This window comes from Gopherus flavomarginatus, chromosome 1 (genome assembly GCF_025201925.1).
Source record: "Gopherus flavomarginatus isolate rGopFla2 chromosome 1, rGopFla2.mat.asm, whole genome shotgun sequence".
In the NCBI taxonomy this organism is placed as follows: Eukaryota; Metazoa; Chordata; order Testudines; family Testudinidae; genus Gopherus; species Gopherus flavomarginatus.
This window is the reverse complement of record NC_066617.1, coordinates 254,368,630-254,388,371: the sequence shown is the minus strand read 5'-3', so window position 1 is coordinate 254,388,371 and position 19,742 is coordinate 254,368,630. Positions and strand designations below refer to the sequence as shown.

The 19,742-nt window shown below is 42.7% G+C and overlaps 1 protein-coding gene across 2 annotated transcripts; it reads right to left on the bottom strand.

Moving 5' to 3' along the window:
- Positions 1-751: 751 nt before the first annotated feature.
- GPR45 (G protein-coupled receptor 45) lies at positions 752-15,483 on the bottom strand. Of its 2 annotated transcripts, XM_050922643.1 has the most exons (3): positions 15,346-15,483; positions 8,381-9,835; positions 752-836 (listed from the first exon to the last, which is right to left on the bottom strand). In XM_050922643.1, exon 2 carries the CDS (start codon positions 9,543-9,545, stop codon positions 8,430-8,432), a length of 1,116 nt encoding a protein of 371 aa, XP_050778600.1. In that variant the 5' UTR covers positions 9,546-9,835; positions 15,346-15,483; the 3' UTR covers positions 752-836; positions 8,381-8,429. The 2 variants fall into 2 exon arrangements, with proteins under 2 accessions (XP_050778600.1, XP_050778591.1); XM_050922634.1 differs by lacking the exons at positions 752-836; positions 15,346-15,483 and adding an exon at positions 11,581-11,618 and having other exon boundaries at positions 8,165-9,835.
- Positions 15,484-19,742: the final 4,259 nt, after the last annotated feature.

The window sequence follows — 19,742 nt, the reverse complement described above, 5'->3', positions numbered from 1 at the left end:
CATTGAAGGATCAGGACTTACTCCTTTAACTGTACTGTATGCTAGAGTTCATTGCTTCACTATATGTGTGCCATCTGACACCTTAAATATAATACACAGTTTAAACTTCTCATTGTAAATACAACCAAGGATCATTTTATTCAAAGGGAAAACAACATAGAACATTACACTATATTAAGTAATATCCAAAGTACTATCCAGTTTTGCTTCCTTAACGCAAAAAGCTGAAATTGAAAAAGATACAGCAGTGGTATTAATTACATAGTAGATTACAAAGCTGGTACAACTTATTTAAAAAAAACTGCTGGGCTCTTATCAATAAAAGGGAATTGTGAAAACTCAGGTATCAGAGGGGTAGCAATGTTAGTCTGGATCTGTAAAAGCAGTAAAGAGCCGCTTTGGCATGCATCCAACAAAGTGAGTATTCACTCATGAAAGCTCATACTCCAAAAAGTCTGTTAGTCTATAAGGTGCCACAGGATTCTTTGCTGTGAAATCTCATCACTCATTATTCTGCTCTTGACTAGGAGAATATTAAAGCACAATACATTGAGGAACAACTAAGTGTCTTTACATAACATGTTACCACTAAAATAATAAACTGAAAATGTAAAAGGACAGGGCAATCTTGACCATAGTAGTAGCATCTTGTGCTTCAAGACCTAAAACTAACTGCATAAGGAGGAGAGTTCTCCCTGGTATTCATTGTACAGTTTGGTAGGTGCGTTTTAACCTCTCTCAGAAGCATTAGATATACTTACCCCTGCCACTGAATATGAGATATAGCTGTTTTTGATGTAGCAAATCCTATCTTTATAAGAGGGAAAAGGCAGCATCTGTAGTGTAGGAAGAAGAAAAATATAGGAAAAGTGGGAGTTACTTTTAACAAAAGAATCAGTCCTTCATGCATATTACTTGCTTATTAACTTAAACTCAATATCAAAAGTGGAGAGAGGAAAAGGAGGTAAGAAGGGGACAGGCTAAGAGAAATTGGGGCAAATTGCTGTGTCCATTCCATTTTTTTTCTCAGCAGTCAGTCCTTCAGAAATCTGCAGCTATTAATCAGAATATGCGTGGACACATTTTATGTTCTGTCAGAAATAAGCTCTGTTTTTTTTGTTTTGTTTTCCTAAGTGTGTAATTGTTCCTAATATTAGAATCAGGTCTGTTCACCTCCAAGAGTTTCTTTCCTTGACCTGGTCTCCTGCCATTACAGTATCTACACCATGATGCTAATTTCTCTGTTCAACTCAAAGAAATAAAAGAAAGATACGATTTTCTCCACAGCCTGACTTTTAGGTCCTTAACCATTTGCTGTGTGTGTGTGTGTGTGTGTGTGTGTGTGTGTGTGTGTGTGTGTGTATGTATATTTTATTTTTATATATTATATATATATATACACACGCACACACACAATCTCCCCACAGTTCAGTTTTTAAAACATCTCCTCTTATGGAAAGAGGCTTGTGCATTGAATTGAAATTTAAAAAATGCTGTTCTGGTTCACTTTTTAGCAACAAAGTAAAGATGCTTTTGGAGTTTAAATCCTCTGTACTGCTCACTCACGGCACATGGTCTGCTTTTTCTACCTACCCCTATGGTAATGTTTGCTGTGAGGGCTGTTAGTGGTGGCCACTCTGTTCTGTGCAGAGTGGGGATCTGAAATTAATGCAGTTTTGTTGTGCAGAGTAATGAACATCTTCAATCCACTGTGTTTCCCGGGGTTCCCTAAACCTAAAGCTCTTAGTAACTTTACTCTCTGCAAGGCTGTATTAGGAAATAAACCATGAGACATAGCACTAAATGCAATAAGCGTAATAATTGATAGTTCATCCCAATAATTGGCAGGGGCTTGGAAACCTGCCTGCTTGCTTAAAATGCCCATTGTCAGTACCCTTTTCGAAGGTCATCACCTTTTTCTTAAAAAGGGGTCCTTCACGTAGCTGTGGTCATCCCCATAAAGAGTCCTGGTTGCACCACAGCTGTGATCCAGCAAAAGTTCAGCACTCTCAGCTGACACTCAGCCACTGATCTTGTTGGCACTGCAAATCCAGCACTGAGTTTTGAGAACCTGGGCCCTCCAAAATGCAGAGCAAGATAACCTTCCATTCCCCTTCTGGTGGCACTAGCTGTAAGCATGCCTTCCTTAGACTTTGGTGCCCAGTGTCTGGAGGTGAAAGGTATTATTTCAGCCTAGAGTGAATTGGTTTTTTCCCCTGGTACTGTCTGCTTAGGGATGTAAGTCCATAAATGAACGCACAGCCATTTACAGATGAGGAAAGAACTTAAAAAAAAATAGCATTTGTCACCCATCCATATTGGTGGTTTTTTTCCCCCTTCCTGCAGCAGATGGACATTGCGGCATCTGGAGGGGGGTTGAGGGAGAAGTCACTTTTGTCCCATGGACATGTAAACACTTTCAGGTGGCAGTGGCAGCATTGCTCCAAACTTTTCTGGTCATCAAGGTTGACATTAATTTTCACTGTGTCATTTGCTTTGTATACGACTGTCATCCACGGGAAGTTTCCCCATTCCTCCAACACAGGTTCCGAATTCACACCCCCAGAGGAGCAGGATCACGACACCCAGGCCAGCAAAAACAGCACACAGGAGTGCATCGTCTCGAAGGACTTCCAACTTTTACAGGGTTACTACTCTAAAATGTAAAGCAAAACAAACCTCTCTCCTCCCTGTATAGGGAGAGTAGTGCTAGATATTTAAGCTAAATCTATAAACTTCTATTCAAACCCATGTTGGTCTGAGTGCATCTTTTCCCTCCCCTCTCTTTTTCCCCACGAGTGGCCTCTTGAACTTTTAACTGTTCTTTGAGCACCCAGCTGAAGCTCAGCAAATTCATCAGCCCTCATTCGCTTAGGGCAGTGTTTCTCAAACTGGGATCGCTGCTTGTGTAGGGAAAGCCCCTGTCGGGCTGCTTTGTTTACCTGCCCCGGCCGCTTGCATCTCCCCCTGGCCACGGTTCACTGCTGTAGGCCAATGAGGGCTCCTGTCCCTATCATAGCACTGAGAGGAGAGGCGGGGGTGTCAGCTGCTCTTGCAAATTAATTTGCCTTTGGACACCTTCTAGGGTTGCCAATCCTCCAGGCATATTAATTTGCAAGAGCAGGTGCCAACCCCACTCTCCTCTCGATGCCAGGAATAGTATGAGAGCCCTGCAAAATCCTCTGGGATCATGTATTCCCTGATCAAAGCCACCACAGTCGCCAGATTGAGATCAGAGATGCCAGCTACCCTAGCCAGCCATCCCAAAGCTGTACTCCACTTTAACAGGCCAACTGATTTCCCTGCTGCCCTTCCTTGGTTACTCCCTTGGGGCCCAATTTTCCTTGTTATGGTGTTTATTATGGAGGCTATGGGTGGGGACTTCTGCAACTTTGCCAGTGTTTCACACAAGGGACTATACAGGGACTACCCAGTAGAGCCCAAGGGAAAAGGAAGCTCATGGGACCATCCCTGTCGTCGTCATCATAAGGAGGATATAAGTTGGGGTTTTCTTCTAACCCATTGACCCTTCCCAGACTACGACTTCCTCTAATCGCAGCCGCTATTCCCTTCTGCTCGTCCCACATGGCTCTGAGAGCACAGCTGTGTCTTTTACCTTCCCCATGATCTGCCTGGCTCTTATCCTGGGATTCTTCAGTAAAGCTTTAACCTCGCTACTATCAGTCTGCTTCTGCAACTCAAATACTTCCTGCTGCAACCTGTCTTTCTCTCTCTCTCACTGTCGCATGCTTGCTGTTGTGCTATCTGAGGCAACGTGGTTGCTCTGAGGGGATCTGATTCGGCTTTCACACTGGCTTTTACTTTTTCTAACTCATACCCTTTCCTTACCAAAATCTCTCTTTGTCTAATACTGTCACTGCCACCCACATTCCCATCTGGACCCAGCTTCCCCATTGCTTACAGAGCTCCAGGGCAGGTAAAGATTCTGAATGTCCAAAAATAATTACCATGTTTCTGTACAAAATCAGTCAAGCTGTTCCCTAACACCATGCCAAATGTCTCCATCTTTCCAGAAGTTCCCTTTTGTTTGGCCATAAGTTCTCAGTCAGCCAGGTCACTGACCTGAGCTCTGGCAATTGACATGCAAGCTACAACATAGGAAGTGCAGGGAGTGATCCTGTCCTGCTGTCCTCTAATTCCTACTGTAACAAAACAAACTGTTTATGTCAACCGTCTCCTTCCTTGCCGCCGTCCTCACTGCGGCCTCTAGATGTGTTATCTGGGGCTCTCTAAACCCAAAGTGCTCAGTAACTTTACTCTCTGCAACATGGTTGCAGAAAATAAACCAAGGGAGATGCAGTACCTCCCTCTGCTATATGGCTGGCATAAATCACACAAAATCAAGTGCTTTTACTTAAAGCCTTCACTTTATTAATAGTCTCCAGCACTCGCACCAGACTGCCTTTACTCGAAGTCTCTGCTTTATTTAGTCTCAAGCACATACAAACACAAGGCTGTACATAAGGCTACATTTTAGTCACAGGGTTTTTTAGTAAAAGTCATGGACAGGTCATGGGCAGTAAACAAAAATTCATGGTTCATGACCAGTCCAGGATTGTACTATATACTCCTAACTAAATCGTGGGGTGGGGAAGGCAGCCCAGGGGCACTGCAGGTCCTGGAATGGGTGGCCCATGTGGACTGGGGGGGAGTAATGGGTGAGCAGGTGGTGGTGTGCGCCCTGGGACTCCTGCTGGTGTTGGAGGGGGTGTAGTTGGCAGGGTTGCCAGGCTCCCTACTTGGCTCTGTGCCTCCCTGGAAGTTGTGACATCCCTCAGCTTCTAGGCAGAGGTGTGACCAGGCAGCTCTGTGTGCTGCCTCCACCTCAAGCGCGGCTCCACAGCTCCTATTGGCTGGGAACCACTGCCAATGGGAGCTGCGGGGGCGGTGCCTGCAGGCAGAAGCAGCACACACTGCTGCCTGGCCACGCCTCTGTCTAGATGCTGAGGGACTTTGCCACTTCCAGGGCACCCCCCCACACTGAGGTAAGCACCTCCCAGAGACCTCACCCCCTCCCAAGCCCCAACCCTGAGGCCCGCCTCCTACACCCACTCTCCTGCTGCTGCTGGCAAGGAGAGGGAGCACAGCGGCCCAAGACTGCTCAGTGGGGCCAGCCACACCATTTGCTGCAGAAGTCCCAGAAAGTCACAGAATCTGTGATTTCTGTGACAAACTTGCATCCTCAGTTATACAGCACCCGCAAACACTAGATACCTATGGCTTGGAGGGGTCGCGAGTGGTCAAACAACAAGGTCCAAGTGGCCAGCTATCCGCCTGTCACTGGGATTTCAAGAGATGTCCAGAAGGTCAAATCCAAATTCCTCAGACCTGTCGACCCCATTTTTATTAGTAAACAACATATCAAGCAAAGAAAAACCATTAAGCAAGCACTTTTTAAGCCATTAGTTATACAGACTATTGTTTTTGCAATCTTCAGTCTCATGCCTCACCCCCATTCCCCCCCCCCCCCCCACACACACACCCAGAAGCCAAATATAGATAGCTTTCCTGTTTTTCAAGGGATGCTTACCCCAGCACATCGGTGAGGACATAGACTCAGCACATTCCATGTGATAGCTGTCTCCTCCTGCCCAGCTTTGCCTTAGTTAAGCAAAGTTCCCGCAAAGACCTGCTCAATGAAATAAGCGGAATAATTGATAGTCTATCCCAATTATTGCCAGTGGCTTGGACACCTAGCTGGTTGTTAAAAATGCCCCTCATTGCAATGCATCCCTTTAAAAAGGTTTCGTTTTTAGGCTGACATTAGCTGTAACATGTCCCTATCTCAATTGTCAGGAGAGAGCAGGCTCCCGCTAGTCACTGCTTTAGCTCAGATGGTGGCAGCCTTTGCTTTGCTGTTGAAAGTCCTATGTCTATCACCCCACAGACCTAGAGAGGACAGACTGTTACAGACACATGAAAGTGGCTTTGTCTTCCTAGTCATAGCACATGTAACTTTTCAGGAAGACACTGCAACTGCAGTTGCATTATGTACGCACATGCCTTGGCATTTTCAAATCAGTCAACCAAATGTCCTCAAAATTGTGGATGTCACCTTTACTAGCTTGTCCTGTGAGCCAGAGTCATACATGCTACCAATCTACAATTTGCTCAATCACATCATTATGCACAGCATTGCAGTGCAGTGTGCTGATAGGGTCAATGTGATTGTCGTTTCACATTGTTGTTTGCTACTTATATGATGTGCATTTGGAAAAGTCCACTGGTTCCAAAAGACCTTAGCATTGGTCCTTAACTTGTTTTTGACGGCTGGAACTAGTCTGGCCATGAAAAATTTGCATTTGCATCAACTGTAGAGTAGCTTTGGCTGTGCTACCTTGCAAAAAATGTGAGGTTTTCAGGCCATCAGCTATTATACCTTAACATTAACCCCTATGTTAGAATGATGTTCAGATAATTTGGAGTACCCTACTTTTCCCCAAACCTGTAGTTTTAATTGGGTATAGATTTTAAACGTATCCTCCACTCTAACAGGATGGTAATTGAAATTTTTTTATTTTTTTTTAACTGTACAGCCGCCCTGAAATTAGACATTGCAGCCATTTTATTTTAACTATATAATTGTTTCTCAGTACTTATGCAACCTTCCCCAAGAGAGGGGATACTGGAAAGGACACCTCTGTACTAGAGCTGAGAGACCCTGAGGCTGGGCTGCCTCTGACGGATTTTAGTTAGTAGTAATTTTGTAGTCTTTCTATAACTAAGATTTTGTACCACATGGTTTTCCACTGAAGTTTGATCACTCATCAATAGTTTCCCTCAATGTCAGATGTTTTCTTGAATTATTGTACCAAGGCTTAAATTGTTCTTTTCGGGGGGGGGGGAGATGATGGGGGAAAATGGGATTTTTTAAAAACTATCTGCCAATCCCAGTTATGTACCTAACATGAGGGGAGATGGCTTTAGGTTGTGAGAAACAGGAATACTAGGCAGCATTCCATACAGATGGTTTGCTCTCTCAGCAGCTTTTGATCATGAGAGGATGCTGGTCTTGACTGCATGGACTAGCAGCACTGAGACTGCTTTAGAGCAGTTTAGTTTGTGTATTTGAATCTTTAACAAAACAGGTTACTGCAAACTAACGAATGCACCACGGCTGAGCAATTTAAAGGTCACTTCTGGCATGACAATCACATAGCCGCCCCAGCTGATATGCATAAACAGGGTCATGTGGACTAAATAAGGTTTCCCTTGCTGTTCCTCCTCCTACCACTAGGGAGTCCAGACTTTTTCCTTTGTCTCCCTCCTCATTGCTCTTCCTGCTATCTCGATCCCCCAGAGCAGCATACTGCAGCAGTCAGCATGAAGGAAAAGCTAACCAGCACTGGCTGCTTCATATGGGTTCTGTTGTACATCTACCTCTTGGTACATGTGCCTCTTGGCCCTGAACAGCAACACCACCACATTCCCTACCCCAGGGACAGGATCACGGGGAGATAATGTGCATGGCATGTGGGAAGGGACCAGTCTTGGTGAGATACAGGATCCAGCTTGACAAACTGGGGAAGTAGGACAGGACCAGGACAGGGCGGTGACAGAGGAAATGTTGGGAAGTAGAACTGGAAAACAAAGGCCTCTGCAGGGGGAGAAAGGACTAGGTCAAGCAAGAGTGATGAACACACAAGGAAATGAGTGTGTGTAACCAAGAGCGGAGAGAATGCTGAAGAAGAAATAAAAGATGGACAGGCTACAGGTCAGTGCGTGAGATTGGAAGCCACGACTTCAGCACTCTATTTCTGCTCTGCCATAGAGTGACGGTGTGCCTGAGGCCAGTCACCTCCTTTCTGTGCCGCAGTTCTGTGAACACATGACAATCAAAGATGAACAGACTCAATCTGACACTGCAGTTACACCACTATACAAAACAATTGTTTCATGTCTCATTGCACAGGAAGATGAGGATTCAAATTCTGCCGTGATTTGGCAATGAACAGAATTAAAAACATTTGTTTTTGTTTTTTATGTTCTAGAGCTTGGTACTCTAGACTTACGACTCTCCCACATTTTTATTCTTCTTGTATTTTTTTCCACTTGAGCTGTGTGACGAAAACAATAGTTATATTTTTTTAAAAAGGAGGCTATAGGCTTTCAGCTGTTACCAATGTATTGTTATTAGAAGGACTATATTTTTGGTCACAAGTGATATTTTTACATGGCACCTAGTATTGCAACATTATTGCACCAAGTGGTTTTAATTCAAGCAGTACTAATGAGTTATTTGTAAGCTTGGGGGAAGTTAGAAATGCAATCTTAACACACGGAACAATGGAGCACAGCATCCTTTTAAAGATTTGTGACAACTGTAGAAAGTAAATAGTAGAAATGAACTATTGCCTACTTTAACCAATCCTTTCATAACTTTTCCCTCACTGGCCCACAGCTTCTTCCTAAACAGCTGACTGGCTCTCACTACAGATGTATATTGTACTTGGCTGTATTCTCCTCTTTGTTCGTCCAGGCACTTTAGGAAGGATCTTGAATGTTTTAGGCATGAATTCCATGCAGGCCTCACGGAATTTCTTGATTCTCCAACAGTAGACGACAGGGTTAAACACTGACTTGAGGTAACTCAGCCACAGGATGTAGGTGCTGGTGATGTAGAAAGAAGGGCTGTAGTAGAACTGTCTGCTAAACACAGAGAGCAAGCTGAAGACGGTGTGTGGAAGCCAGCAGAATGAAAAGCCAATGAACAGAATGAGAATTGTAGTGAAGGCTCTGGTTTTGAAGCTCATGTCCACATTCATCTGCTGAGGCTTCTGTAGTCCCGTGAGGCCTAGTTTGCTCACCTGGCTCAAGCAAAGGCTCTCGGCATGGTTGTGGATCCGAAGGGCATTGCGCCGCACAGTATTTAGAATGCAAAGGTAAGAATACAGCATGACACTGAAAGGGATGAAGAAAATTGCCACAACTAGCATCACGGCGTAAGCTCTGTCAGCAGGAAATTCAGTGTATCCCAGAACACATTGGGGAGCTCGGGCTGGTACTTCCACAAATGTCCATCCAATCACTGAAGGAAAGGAAATGCAGAAGGACAGTGCCCAAGACATGGCGATGATGACTTTGGCACGGTAAGGGTTCAGCTTGTCTTGCCGTTGAACGATAATTAAGAAGCGGTCCACACTAATGATCAAGAGTATAGAGACTCCTTCCAAGACAAATAACCAATACAGCATAGCTGATATCCGACAGAAGTGAGCCCCGAAGTTCCAGTTCACTGTAATAATTGTAACTGTAGTAAAAGGCATGCAGAACAAAGACAGCATGATGTCAGAAAAGGCCAAAGTTGCTAGCAGCAGGTTGATGGCTGAACGCATGGCTGGCTTTTGGTAGACAATGAGGCAGACAATGGCATTACCAAAAAGTCCAATGGCAATCATGAATACCATTATTATTACCAACAATATCCTGAGTGGGGCAGGCAGAGCTGTGTAACCGGAGCTTATGGATGGGATACTCTCATTGAGAGCAACATCGCTGTCTATGGGAGTGTCATTGCATGCCATCACTGACAAACCTGAAGTAGGAGAAGGAAGAGCCAAAAAGTCTTCCTGTTAACTCTTTGATTGTTGTCATTATTTCATCTTGCCTGCAAGAAAAAGGCCATGGACAGATATTTGCAGATGGCTGTGGTAGATCAATGGTTAAAATAGAGGTCTGTCTTTGAGGAAATATTTTTCAGATATCAGGAGGGCTGAACAAAAGCTAATATTTAGCAAAGAGCAAGTAACTTCAGGGTTTATTGGAGTTGGAGTTGAATCCATCTTCAAGTATATTTGCTTGGTGAATCTCTGACCTAGAGAAAATAGGAAGGTGAATCACAAGTCATTCTCTGCATCTGTTCAATAACCCTGGGATACATACAATGATGATGATTAGATTCCTTTAATCTTTATATGTAAAGATAGTCAGATGTCCTAATAGCACATGCTTCCAGTGTTCAATAAAAGGTTTACATTTTCTATTAGGACCACCATTAGATACAAGATCAGTTTTATGTGTTAAATATGCTTAGACCCTCACATTACCTGGACAGAGAAAACAAATGACTGAAGTTTCTGGATGTTCGAATGATTTTTCAGGTTTTCACTTGGCAGGTCTTATTTCCAAGTTTCTGTGGTCAGCTCCACTGTATCTGTTTATCAAATAGAAAGTCTAGTGTACGTCTTCAAATCCTTCCTGAAAGCACCGTGTGGGTTAATATTCAACTACTAAACTCCCCTGCCTACTCCAGTGTCTGAGGGTTGGTAGGATTAGAAATGCTAGAGAGGTCACATAGTCATTCTGTGGTACTGAGCACCATAGAAGTGCTGAGGGAGAAAATAAATGAAAAATGGAAACAAGAAAAATAAGCCCCTGAAATGTCCAGAAGACACCTGATTACAAAGGAGAGGGAAGTGCTCTCCCCTAGATTTTCTTATTATTCCCTCTCTCATCCCACAATTATGCCTTCCCTGCCCTTCATAGCTGGGTGCCTTTTACCTGTTTATGTACTTGTGTAAAACAGCACACAACCCTATTCTGCTAATAGCAATACTACACTGGGCTAGATTCACAAAAGGACTTAAGCCTCTAACTGCCTTCTATTTACCAACACATTATATATACACACATGCACCACATTAATAAGTGTTATACACAACTAATACTGTCTACATGATATTAAATATGACTGCTGTGTAGTTAGGCTACCTGACATATATCATGTTCTTCCTGTAATTCTGTTCGCCTATGCCCAGTATCCTACAACACTTTGCAAAGGTAAAGTCAGCTTTGGCACTGGAAAACAGGAAACCTGTTAAAGGCAACCTTGTACCAGGTTGTCATTTGTCCTGGTACAAGTATGGCAGTACCTGCATGGAACATTGGTTTGGAATACAGTACCCAAAACAGCAAAGGAAAGATACACCATGGTGCCAGAAGAACAAAACAAAAAGCTGGTTGGTTAAATTTAGTCTCTGGTGACACAGAATGCTCACTAACTTGTAAAGAGGTTACTGTATCTATGTAGTCTCACATGCATGATGTGGCAGCACTCCTGTGAAAAGTGAACGGCATGTCTTTAGACAATAAATGACTGCAGCTTGGTTATTTGGTCTCGTGAACGTTTTTAATATCGAACCACAAGTGCAGTCAAGATCACTTGGCTGTATTTTGAGAAATACAAGTTATGAGCCTAAATCTCCAAATCAGGCCTGACTATGATTCAAAATCCCCCCGCTCAGAAACCTCCAGACTTTATAGGTGCCTAAGCTCTCTTGGCACCTAAATTGTTGCACTAGAAGTTCCCTAGGCATCTATGTTTCCACATCTTCACATGCTCACTGCAACTCCATGCTCAGTGTCCAGATGCCTGAGCCCTAGAGTGGTACATGAACTGGGGGACGACAGGCGTTCCTCTACCAAGCTTGCTTGGGCCCTAGCTGGTAAGTGTGCTCAAATTCACCTAGTGATTCAGATTCTATAGGCATGCTTACACAAAATGGTGTGGGGAGGAAGAAGGACAGCCCACATCTAACTTTTAGTCCAGTGGTTACTCACATTGGAAGAGACTTTGCTTCAGGTTCTGCCTACTTGTGAGGAGGAGAGAGGATTTAAACAGGGATTTGCCATCTCTCAGCTGTGAGACTCTTTCAATCTCTCCTGTTGAAGTTGTTCCGCTGTGAATAAATAAGAGTTACTGGCTGAGTACACACAAGGCTGACTGTTGCCTAGTTAGCCCCTCTCTTCGTGTGTCATTATATAATGCCTACATCTGTAACTTTCACTCCATGCATCTGAAGAAGTGGGTTTTTTACCCACAAAAGCTTATGCCCAAATAAATCTGTTAGCCTCGTTATTTTGGCGGATACAGACTAACATGGATATCCCGATACTTGTTGCCTAATGGTTACTGCACTCACCTGGGATGTGGAAGAGCCATGATTGAGTTCCCCTTCTGTGATAACACTTTATTTATCCCCAGTAGAACAGCTTCTACAGGAGAAATTGAGGCCACTCACAACAGACTAGCTCACAGCTCACAGGTTAGGGCACTCAGCTGTGCTGTGGCAGATCCCAGTTCAATTTCCAAGCGAGGGGACTTGAACCAGGTGTATCTTTACCAGTAGAACTGCAATCAGAGGTCCCCTGTCTCCTGGAGGGACTATTATTGACTGGACAATAGCAATGCAGGGAGTTAGGCTGGAAGCAATAAGGTTAGAGCTGCCTGGAGGGTTTAATAAAGTTCCACTTGTTCAAATAAACCTGCATTCAGCATCTCTCTGTGAAGGAAACAGCAGCTGAGTACCCTGAGCACAGGACTAAAAGTTACAAGGGAGGTCTTCCCTCTCCTCCTGCTGTGTGCAACAATTCACTTTAGGCACTCGTCTCAGCTGTGAAGCTTCGGACTTCAGCACCTATCTCCCTGACAGGGGTGGGGCTTAGTACACACCCCTCGCAGTGGCATGCTGCCTAGTATGCTGGCTTTTGTGAATTGCCCCTTCACCATCTAAGGAGTTAGATGCCTAACTCAGGCTTTGTAATGGCAAGGTGTTCCTGTGATTTTTATAGGCACCTAAGTACCTTTGTGACTCTAGGTTTAAGTGATTCCTTGGGATTTGGAAAGACTTTCAGTGGTAGCTTTACTTCTAACTGCGGTACCCATCTAAATTATTCTGTTAATATTTATTCAGGGTCCTTCCCTCTGCTTTAGTGGCTGTGCTAGTTCATAAAGAGGCTTTAAATATTAGATAAGCCTGTGTGCACCTTCCAAATGATGGAAAAACTTTTGATAACTAAATAAAAAAATGAATTTCCAAACCCTTGGTTACAGTCTGGGAAGAGCATTTGCTCTCTAGAAGTAAATGACTGAAATGGCTTCCCCATTCAGGTCCATTATATTAAATGAATCCATTAACAGTGTTTCAAAGTATGTGAACACTCTGCACAGGCACACATATCACCATAGGCTCATTAATTTATCTTTTGTAAAATTAATATGATTAATTTCAATGCCACAGCCAGAATTTCCTGTATTTTACCTCATCTACATTGTTTCCAAGAATTCAACATTTCAGTCCTGAGTTACTAGTGCTTTATAAAGACAGAGAGCAAAAATGTCAGTCTGCTACCACTGCACTAATCACTTGAGTTATTGTTAGAAAAGCCACTAATAATCTGCTTGGTCTTCATATTTTAAATTGTCCTTTTTTAACGTTCAATACTGTTAAGATCCCCTTTGTGAGGCCCCCAGGTCTGCATGAGGGTGGATGCCTGAACCAGGCCCTCCTCTATCCATGGGCGAGAGCTGACAGAGCAAGATGGAAGGTGGGAGCACCGAGTCACTGTAGGAAATAAAGTACAAAAATTGAGTAAGGTGGAAGAAAGGAAAATGGCACTAATGAAGAGTGAAGGAGGGTAGTCTCACCCCACAGCAGAAGAAAGAATAAGGAAGGAGAGAGAGAAGCACAAGAAAGGAAAAAAAGGGAATAAAGAAAAGCTCAAAGAAATATGTGCACGCCCTCACACACACCTCCTACCAAGCACACGCAGACACACTGTAACAACATGAAACTCTCTCTCCATACCAGGCTGTGTTCTGGGAATGTCTTTCCTGGCTAGAGATAGTCTCTGAGCAATAAAAGAAAGTTGTCCACAATGGCCAAATGAAGTTTTTTTTGATGAAAAATCATGGTGTTTTTTTTTTGACAAAAATGGAACTTTTTGCAAGAAAACAAGTAGTTTTCATTGATATTTGGGTGGATTTAATCAGAAAACAACTTCTGATTTTCCACAACTGAAAATGGCTTGTTTTTGTGATGAAAATCCAGGGTGAGATCCCCCCTCCCCTTTGGTCCCTTTATGTCACATAAAAGGCACAGAGCCACAAAAAGAGATCCTAAAAGCCATTTTCCAGGGAGCAATACAAGGATTTCCCTGCACAGGCATGGAAGACAGGCAGCTTTCTGTGTACCGGTTCCCAAGCCTGGGTGCAGGGAGTATGGTGGGGTTGTGATAGGGGTAGGGGCAAGGGATATGATGGGCAGGGGACTGCAGCACCTCAGAGCTTCCAGCCAGCACTGTAACAGAAGACACCTATGTCATCTGCCAGTGCAGGAGTCTTACTCACAGTTGATTTTCTAGTTCTTTGTTCAGTTTAATTTTCTCTGTCTCAATGGCTGGAACTTTTTCTTCCCTGATAGATCTAACTGCCAAGAAATATTTTTTTGGTTATCCAGCCTAAGTTCCCTTTTCTTAATTTCATTCTGTTACTCTTAATTATGCATCATCTTTTGCATCCCCAAGGTCATTGACTGCTCAAATATTTGTAGATGCTTTTGTGCCCCTCTTTCTGTACTTAATGCGTTCATGTTGCAGTGGTCAGCAGGCTGGCCCAGGTCACCAGTGTAGCAAGCAGGTGCCTGGGGCAGCCAATGAAGAGGGTGGCGGCACATCTGGCCATTCGGCGGCAATTCAGCGGTGGGGCTGTCACTTCCTCTCGGAGAGAAGGACCTGCCACCAAATTGCCGCCAATCGTGACTTTTTTTTTTTTTTTTTTTTTTTTTTTTTGGTGCTTGGAGAGGCAAAAACGCTAGAGCTTGCCCTGGTGGTCAGTGAATAGTTCTGTTGCAAATACTGGACCAAAATACATGTCTGTTTGACAATGGTTAAGTACAGGAGAGTTGAAAAGAAAACATACTTTCATATATATTTTATAAAATGAAGTATTCATTGTAACAAGGTTTAACTACTAAACCAAATGTTATTTCAGGTAGGACTGAATGAACCGCTCACTGAAATTTGGAGTCTTAGGTAAATTTACTTTGTTACGCTTCATGCACTAAATCAAGTAAATACATTATGTCTTCTGAATGTCAAGAGAGAACATAGATGAATGGTCTCTACTCACGCTGCATAATTAATTTCTATTTCTCAGAGTTCCACACCTGACCAGCACTGAAACATTACCCCAGAGTCTGGTTCACTCCACTAAGGAGTATGTACTCTATAGTAATTTTTACTTATGTCCATTGACTTCATTCCACAGTTCTAAATAGAAACAATAAAAAGAAACAAAAATAAGATTCCCCAGGAGAGTGCATGATGCATGTTTCCTCTGCAATGTGCTGCACCAGAAAATGGCAGCAGCTTTGCAGCTAGCCAGACTCCTAGAAATTTAAATATGCACTAAAAGCAGTTGCAAGTGACATACACCGCATATACTGTAGCACAGAGCGAAGCAGCTGAGAGTTAATGTAGTCTGAGACTGCATTAACTCCTCTGTCGATCCTCAGCTCATTGCCACAGGGACTGAACATAGCCTACCTGGTTCCCCGCCCTGGTCCATGCTGTCCCCACATTGGGATCTAGAGATCTTCAGAAAGCTCTTTTCAGATCCGGAGATGGTGCTGCAGAGCAGCTGACACTTCCTTTTGCCCAGAAGAGGTCTACATGTGGAATAGACTGTTTTCCTGTAAATCCTAGGGGAATGATTACTCTCTCACTCTCCTATATACAAACATACTCAAAAGAGGGTTCTCATTTGCTAAATCTAGGAATTAACTGATGTCTTCCTTGCTGTCATAGATAGAACTGGCTCCCTTAATGCAACTGCTGTTCTCAACCTTCATCTCAGTTGTTGCCAAGGAAACCAGATCAGTACATTCACAAACAACTTCGTATAACCAGTTTTGCCCTGGGAATCTTGGAACTGTCTCCCCTCTCCCCTTTGCTGAGGTTCATTTATCTAAGTTGACTATTAAACCACTTCTCCAAGCTCCCTTTATATGGGAGGGGCTGCAAAATGCAAGTAAATACATTGAAATGTACATTAAAATAAAGAGTGAGCACATGCGTGTGTATGTGCACCATCTACCTTTTTTTAACTCTGGTCAGATCTGGCTTTTTCAACCTCAGTGGAAGAGGGTGGTTTGGACTGAACTGGTTAATAAGCCATGATATTGGAGATATGTAATGCAAGAAATTTCTCAGTAGTACTAAAGCAGAAGAACACCAAAGATTCATCAACTTCAATCCAATCCATTAAAAAAAAAAAAAAAGAAAAAAAAGGGACTTATTTATAGCACCTAAAATATACCAGAGGGCAATAACAAGCCCATTTAATGCACTTGAGACAGACTTAATGCCATCTAATTGCTGCACCTGTACCAACGGCAGAAGGAAAAACATAATTAAACATCAGAATTAGAAGTAAACAATCTAATAATAACTAGATCTCCAACAAACAGAAAGGTTATAGATGATTCACCCAGAATCTTAGAGTTTAAATAAGTTTTTGTGAAAATGAAAACAAGGTGATAGAGACAGAAAAAAGTAATCAAACAATTCAACGCAAAGAATAAATGAATCATCCACATATGCTAAGCCACCGTGAGGCAGGTGGGAAGCTAAACAACAAAAAGATAGGTTTGATTTCAGGGGAGTGAAGGCATTAAGTTGAAACTATCATAAGCAACTTCCAGGACCAGTAAAAATAGTTGCCTAACCTGGATGGTTTAACTAAAGGCTGGAGAAGATGGTACTGGAAATCTTGGGGGTACTTTAAAGTAGTTGCTTAAAATACCTATGGAGGTGGTTCCTTAGAGCAAGTTTTACTACGGTTACAGCAAGAATAAAAATGTCACCTAATTCAGAAGTGGATTACACTGGATGACTGTTAGACCGTCTACCCATGAAGACTGAAATGCATGCAAGACATTGAAAAAACTGTGTGGACAATGGGCTGCTTGCTAACCTAACTTCACAGCAGTTCTACTGAGCAATGAGCCTTCTTCAATTGCCTTCCTGTAAAATCAAACAAACAAACCCCAGTGGTTTCATAGAGTCACAGTTTCCCTGCCCTTTATGAGAGAAAAGCTCTCTTTACGCTTTGAAGTGGGCAGTTTAAGAAACAAGATTATTTAACTGTGGCATAGGGCTTGCTGAATTTATTTGGATCAGTTTGTCATTCCAGAACATACAGCTAACTAATGATTCAAGTATATGTAATTCTGCAGGGTCTGATTGGACCTTGAGATGCCATTGCTGTGTACCTGTTCCTATTTGCTTTCTGAGCCCAACCAGGACATCACCTTGACTAGCTGAGAGAAATGACAATGCATCATATGCAAACTTCTTGGCTTTGGTAATACTTTATGGATATTGCCAAGAAACAATATACTGTATTTGCCTTAGAAGATGCAAGAAAAAAGCATATGTGCAGATGATAACATGGCGTCTCAATTTAGAGTGTAAACAGCTTGTAAACTAGATATCTACCATATTTCCGGTTTTGCTTTGCATTATAATAGAATGCCATAAACAGCATGACATTGAGTGTTCACATTACTGTGCCTTTCAACATCTTAGAATCCCAACACTTCACAATTAGCTGTGAGGAGAGGATGGTGGTGGTAGTGGAGGAGAGGGTCAGGTTCTGAGATAGCCAAAACATTAAAAATTCTCCAATCAATTTTGCACTTAGCATTTTCCACAATAAAACTAACTTCAAACACCAAAATCAAACCAATCCAAAACCTGCTTCATGCTTTGCTTTTCAATTGTCTGCATCCACATGGCATACGGAGTAAGGATCACAGGAGAGGAGACTCATATATCATTGCCTGCACGCCAGGACAGCTGCTGCTCATGACATGTGCACTGTTGCACCTCTGAGGGATAACCTTCCGAGGAGATAGCGTATGCCACCAGCGAGTCTTCATTACAAATTGCCTGGGCCTGGGCCTCTATCCAAGAAACTGCATGGCAGTGCACTGAAATGCATCACTGGATACAACTCTTGTTCGTATATCCAAGAAATATGCCTGGATAGTTGGTTAATTTATTTCTGATGCCTTTGGTTTCAACAGAAGAGCAGTCCAAAGACAGCAGATTTTCTTTAACTTCTCACACACTGCAGTTACACATGGACTGCTTTATAAGTTCTCTACTTGATGTTAAACCACTGAGCAGAGAAGATGCATCAACAACTGTGCACTCTTCCACCACTCCTTCCTGTAGTCGGAGCTTGCAAAAAATCTGTTAGATGCAGCTCTTTCCCTCTTGAGGCTGCTGTGTTTGCTTGCAGGAAATATACACTCCTAACAAATACCACTTGTAAATTGTTCCCAGTTCATTTAGTTCCTGTTTCTGTACATGCTGTTTGATCTCAGTTTGTGCTCTCCTCGTATTTTTCCAAGCCTAATCGTTGACTGCATTTCTGGTATCAAGCGCTTTACCTAGTTGCCTGATCCTTAGTGAAATTCTGAAGCAGTTTGCTGAAAGATCAAACTGACCCAGTGCACAAAGCCAGATTCTGCTGATTGAACAGGCAGAAGTGACACATGAAGGGAAACAGAGAGGACAAGCTCCAACAGAGAGCAAGATTAGTTGGTGTGATGCTGAAGTTAGATCTTATGTAATAAAATCAGAATACTTTATTCAACAAATGCCAGGATATTTCTCAAATGTTTAATATCCTTCCCCTGCACAAACTCATAATATGGAGATCCTGATCTCTGTCCAGGAACAGGATGCTGCAAGATGCTGGGCACTCTGACCCTGACCCAGCAAAGCACTTAAGCACATGCTTCATGTGAACATGCTTAAGTGGTTGGCTGGATATGGGCAAATGTACTCAGGACCTAGCTGGATGCAGCCCATATACGAGTGACATTAACTAGGACATGGAGATAGTATTCCAAGGTATGTAAGGGTTTTAATTTCTAAAATGAGAGAGAGAGAGAAAAAAGGTCTTTGAAACAGGAGCCATTGGTGTTTATTCCTGGAGCACAGAGTCCAGCTCAACTCATTCCAACATTAGAAGACAAAGTGGTGTTCTCCTCATGATGCTCTCTGGAGGATATTCTTCTGAGGAATTCTTTAAAGATTCAGGGCCCAGTTCTGCCTTCGTTTTTTGGCATAACTCCCTTATCTGCAGTGGAGTCACTCCTGATTTACAGTGGTGAAAATGAAAAAAAAATTAGACCTGTTTCTAAGGAAAGGATGGATTGGATACTCCTCCCCCACTTCTAAAATTATAGTGATGCACTCTGGAAAAAAGAAATAGGGATTTGTATTGTTAAACATTTATATTGCAATAGCACCCACAGGCACAGTGAGGTTGGGCCCTACTGTGCAAACATATAATAAACCACAGTCACTGTCTCAGAGACCTTCAGGTTTGCACGTGGGTCAAAGTCAGAGGGGAAGGGTAAGCGAGATCCTCGTACCCTAATATAGATTCAGTTATGCTTGGACCGACTCCCGTAGGCCACTCTATCAATATTTAAGAATCTAAACTGGTGTAAATAAGAAATGGAAAGAAATTAAAGAAGCCCCCACTCTATCTTACCTATTAAACAAAACGATTTTATACTTAAACAGGAAAAAATATTTGAACTGATTAACATTTTAGGCTTAATTACAAGGCAAGTAAACCAGTCCATACTTTGCTTACAGACAAATGCAGCCTTTTAAATAGAAACTCAACATCATCCAAAGAATTTGATTTGACCCCTTTCCCCTTCAACTCCCCATTGACCCTCACACATCTACCTCTAAATCAAAGTCACATTTCTCTTGCAATTGCATCACTGATAAGTAACATCTGTTTTCCAGAGGTGTAAAGTTGCAAGGGGATCATCATTAGTCACTGGCATAAAGGATTTCACATGAAAAATACAATGGAAAAGTATCAGAACCCCATTTAAAAGATGAAAGGA

Excerpts from the sequence above, each read along its gene's own strand:
- GPR45 (XM_050922643.1), bottom strand. The coding sequence starts at position 9,545 with ATGGCATGCAATGACACTCCCATAGACAGCGATGTTGCTCTCAATGAG.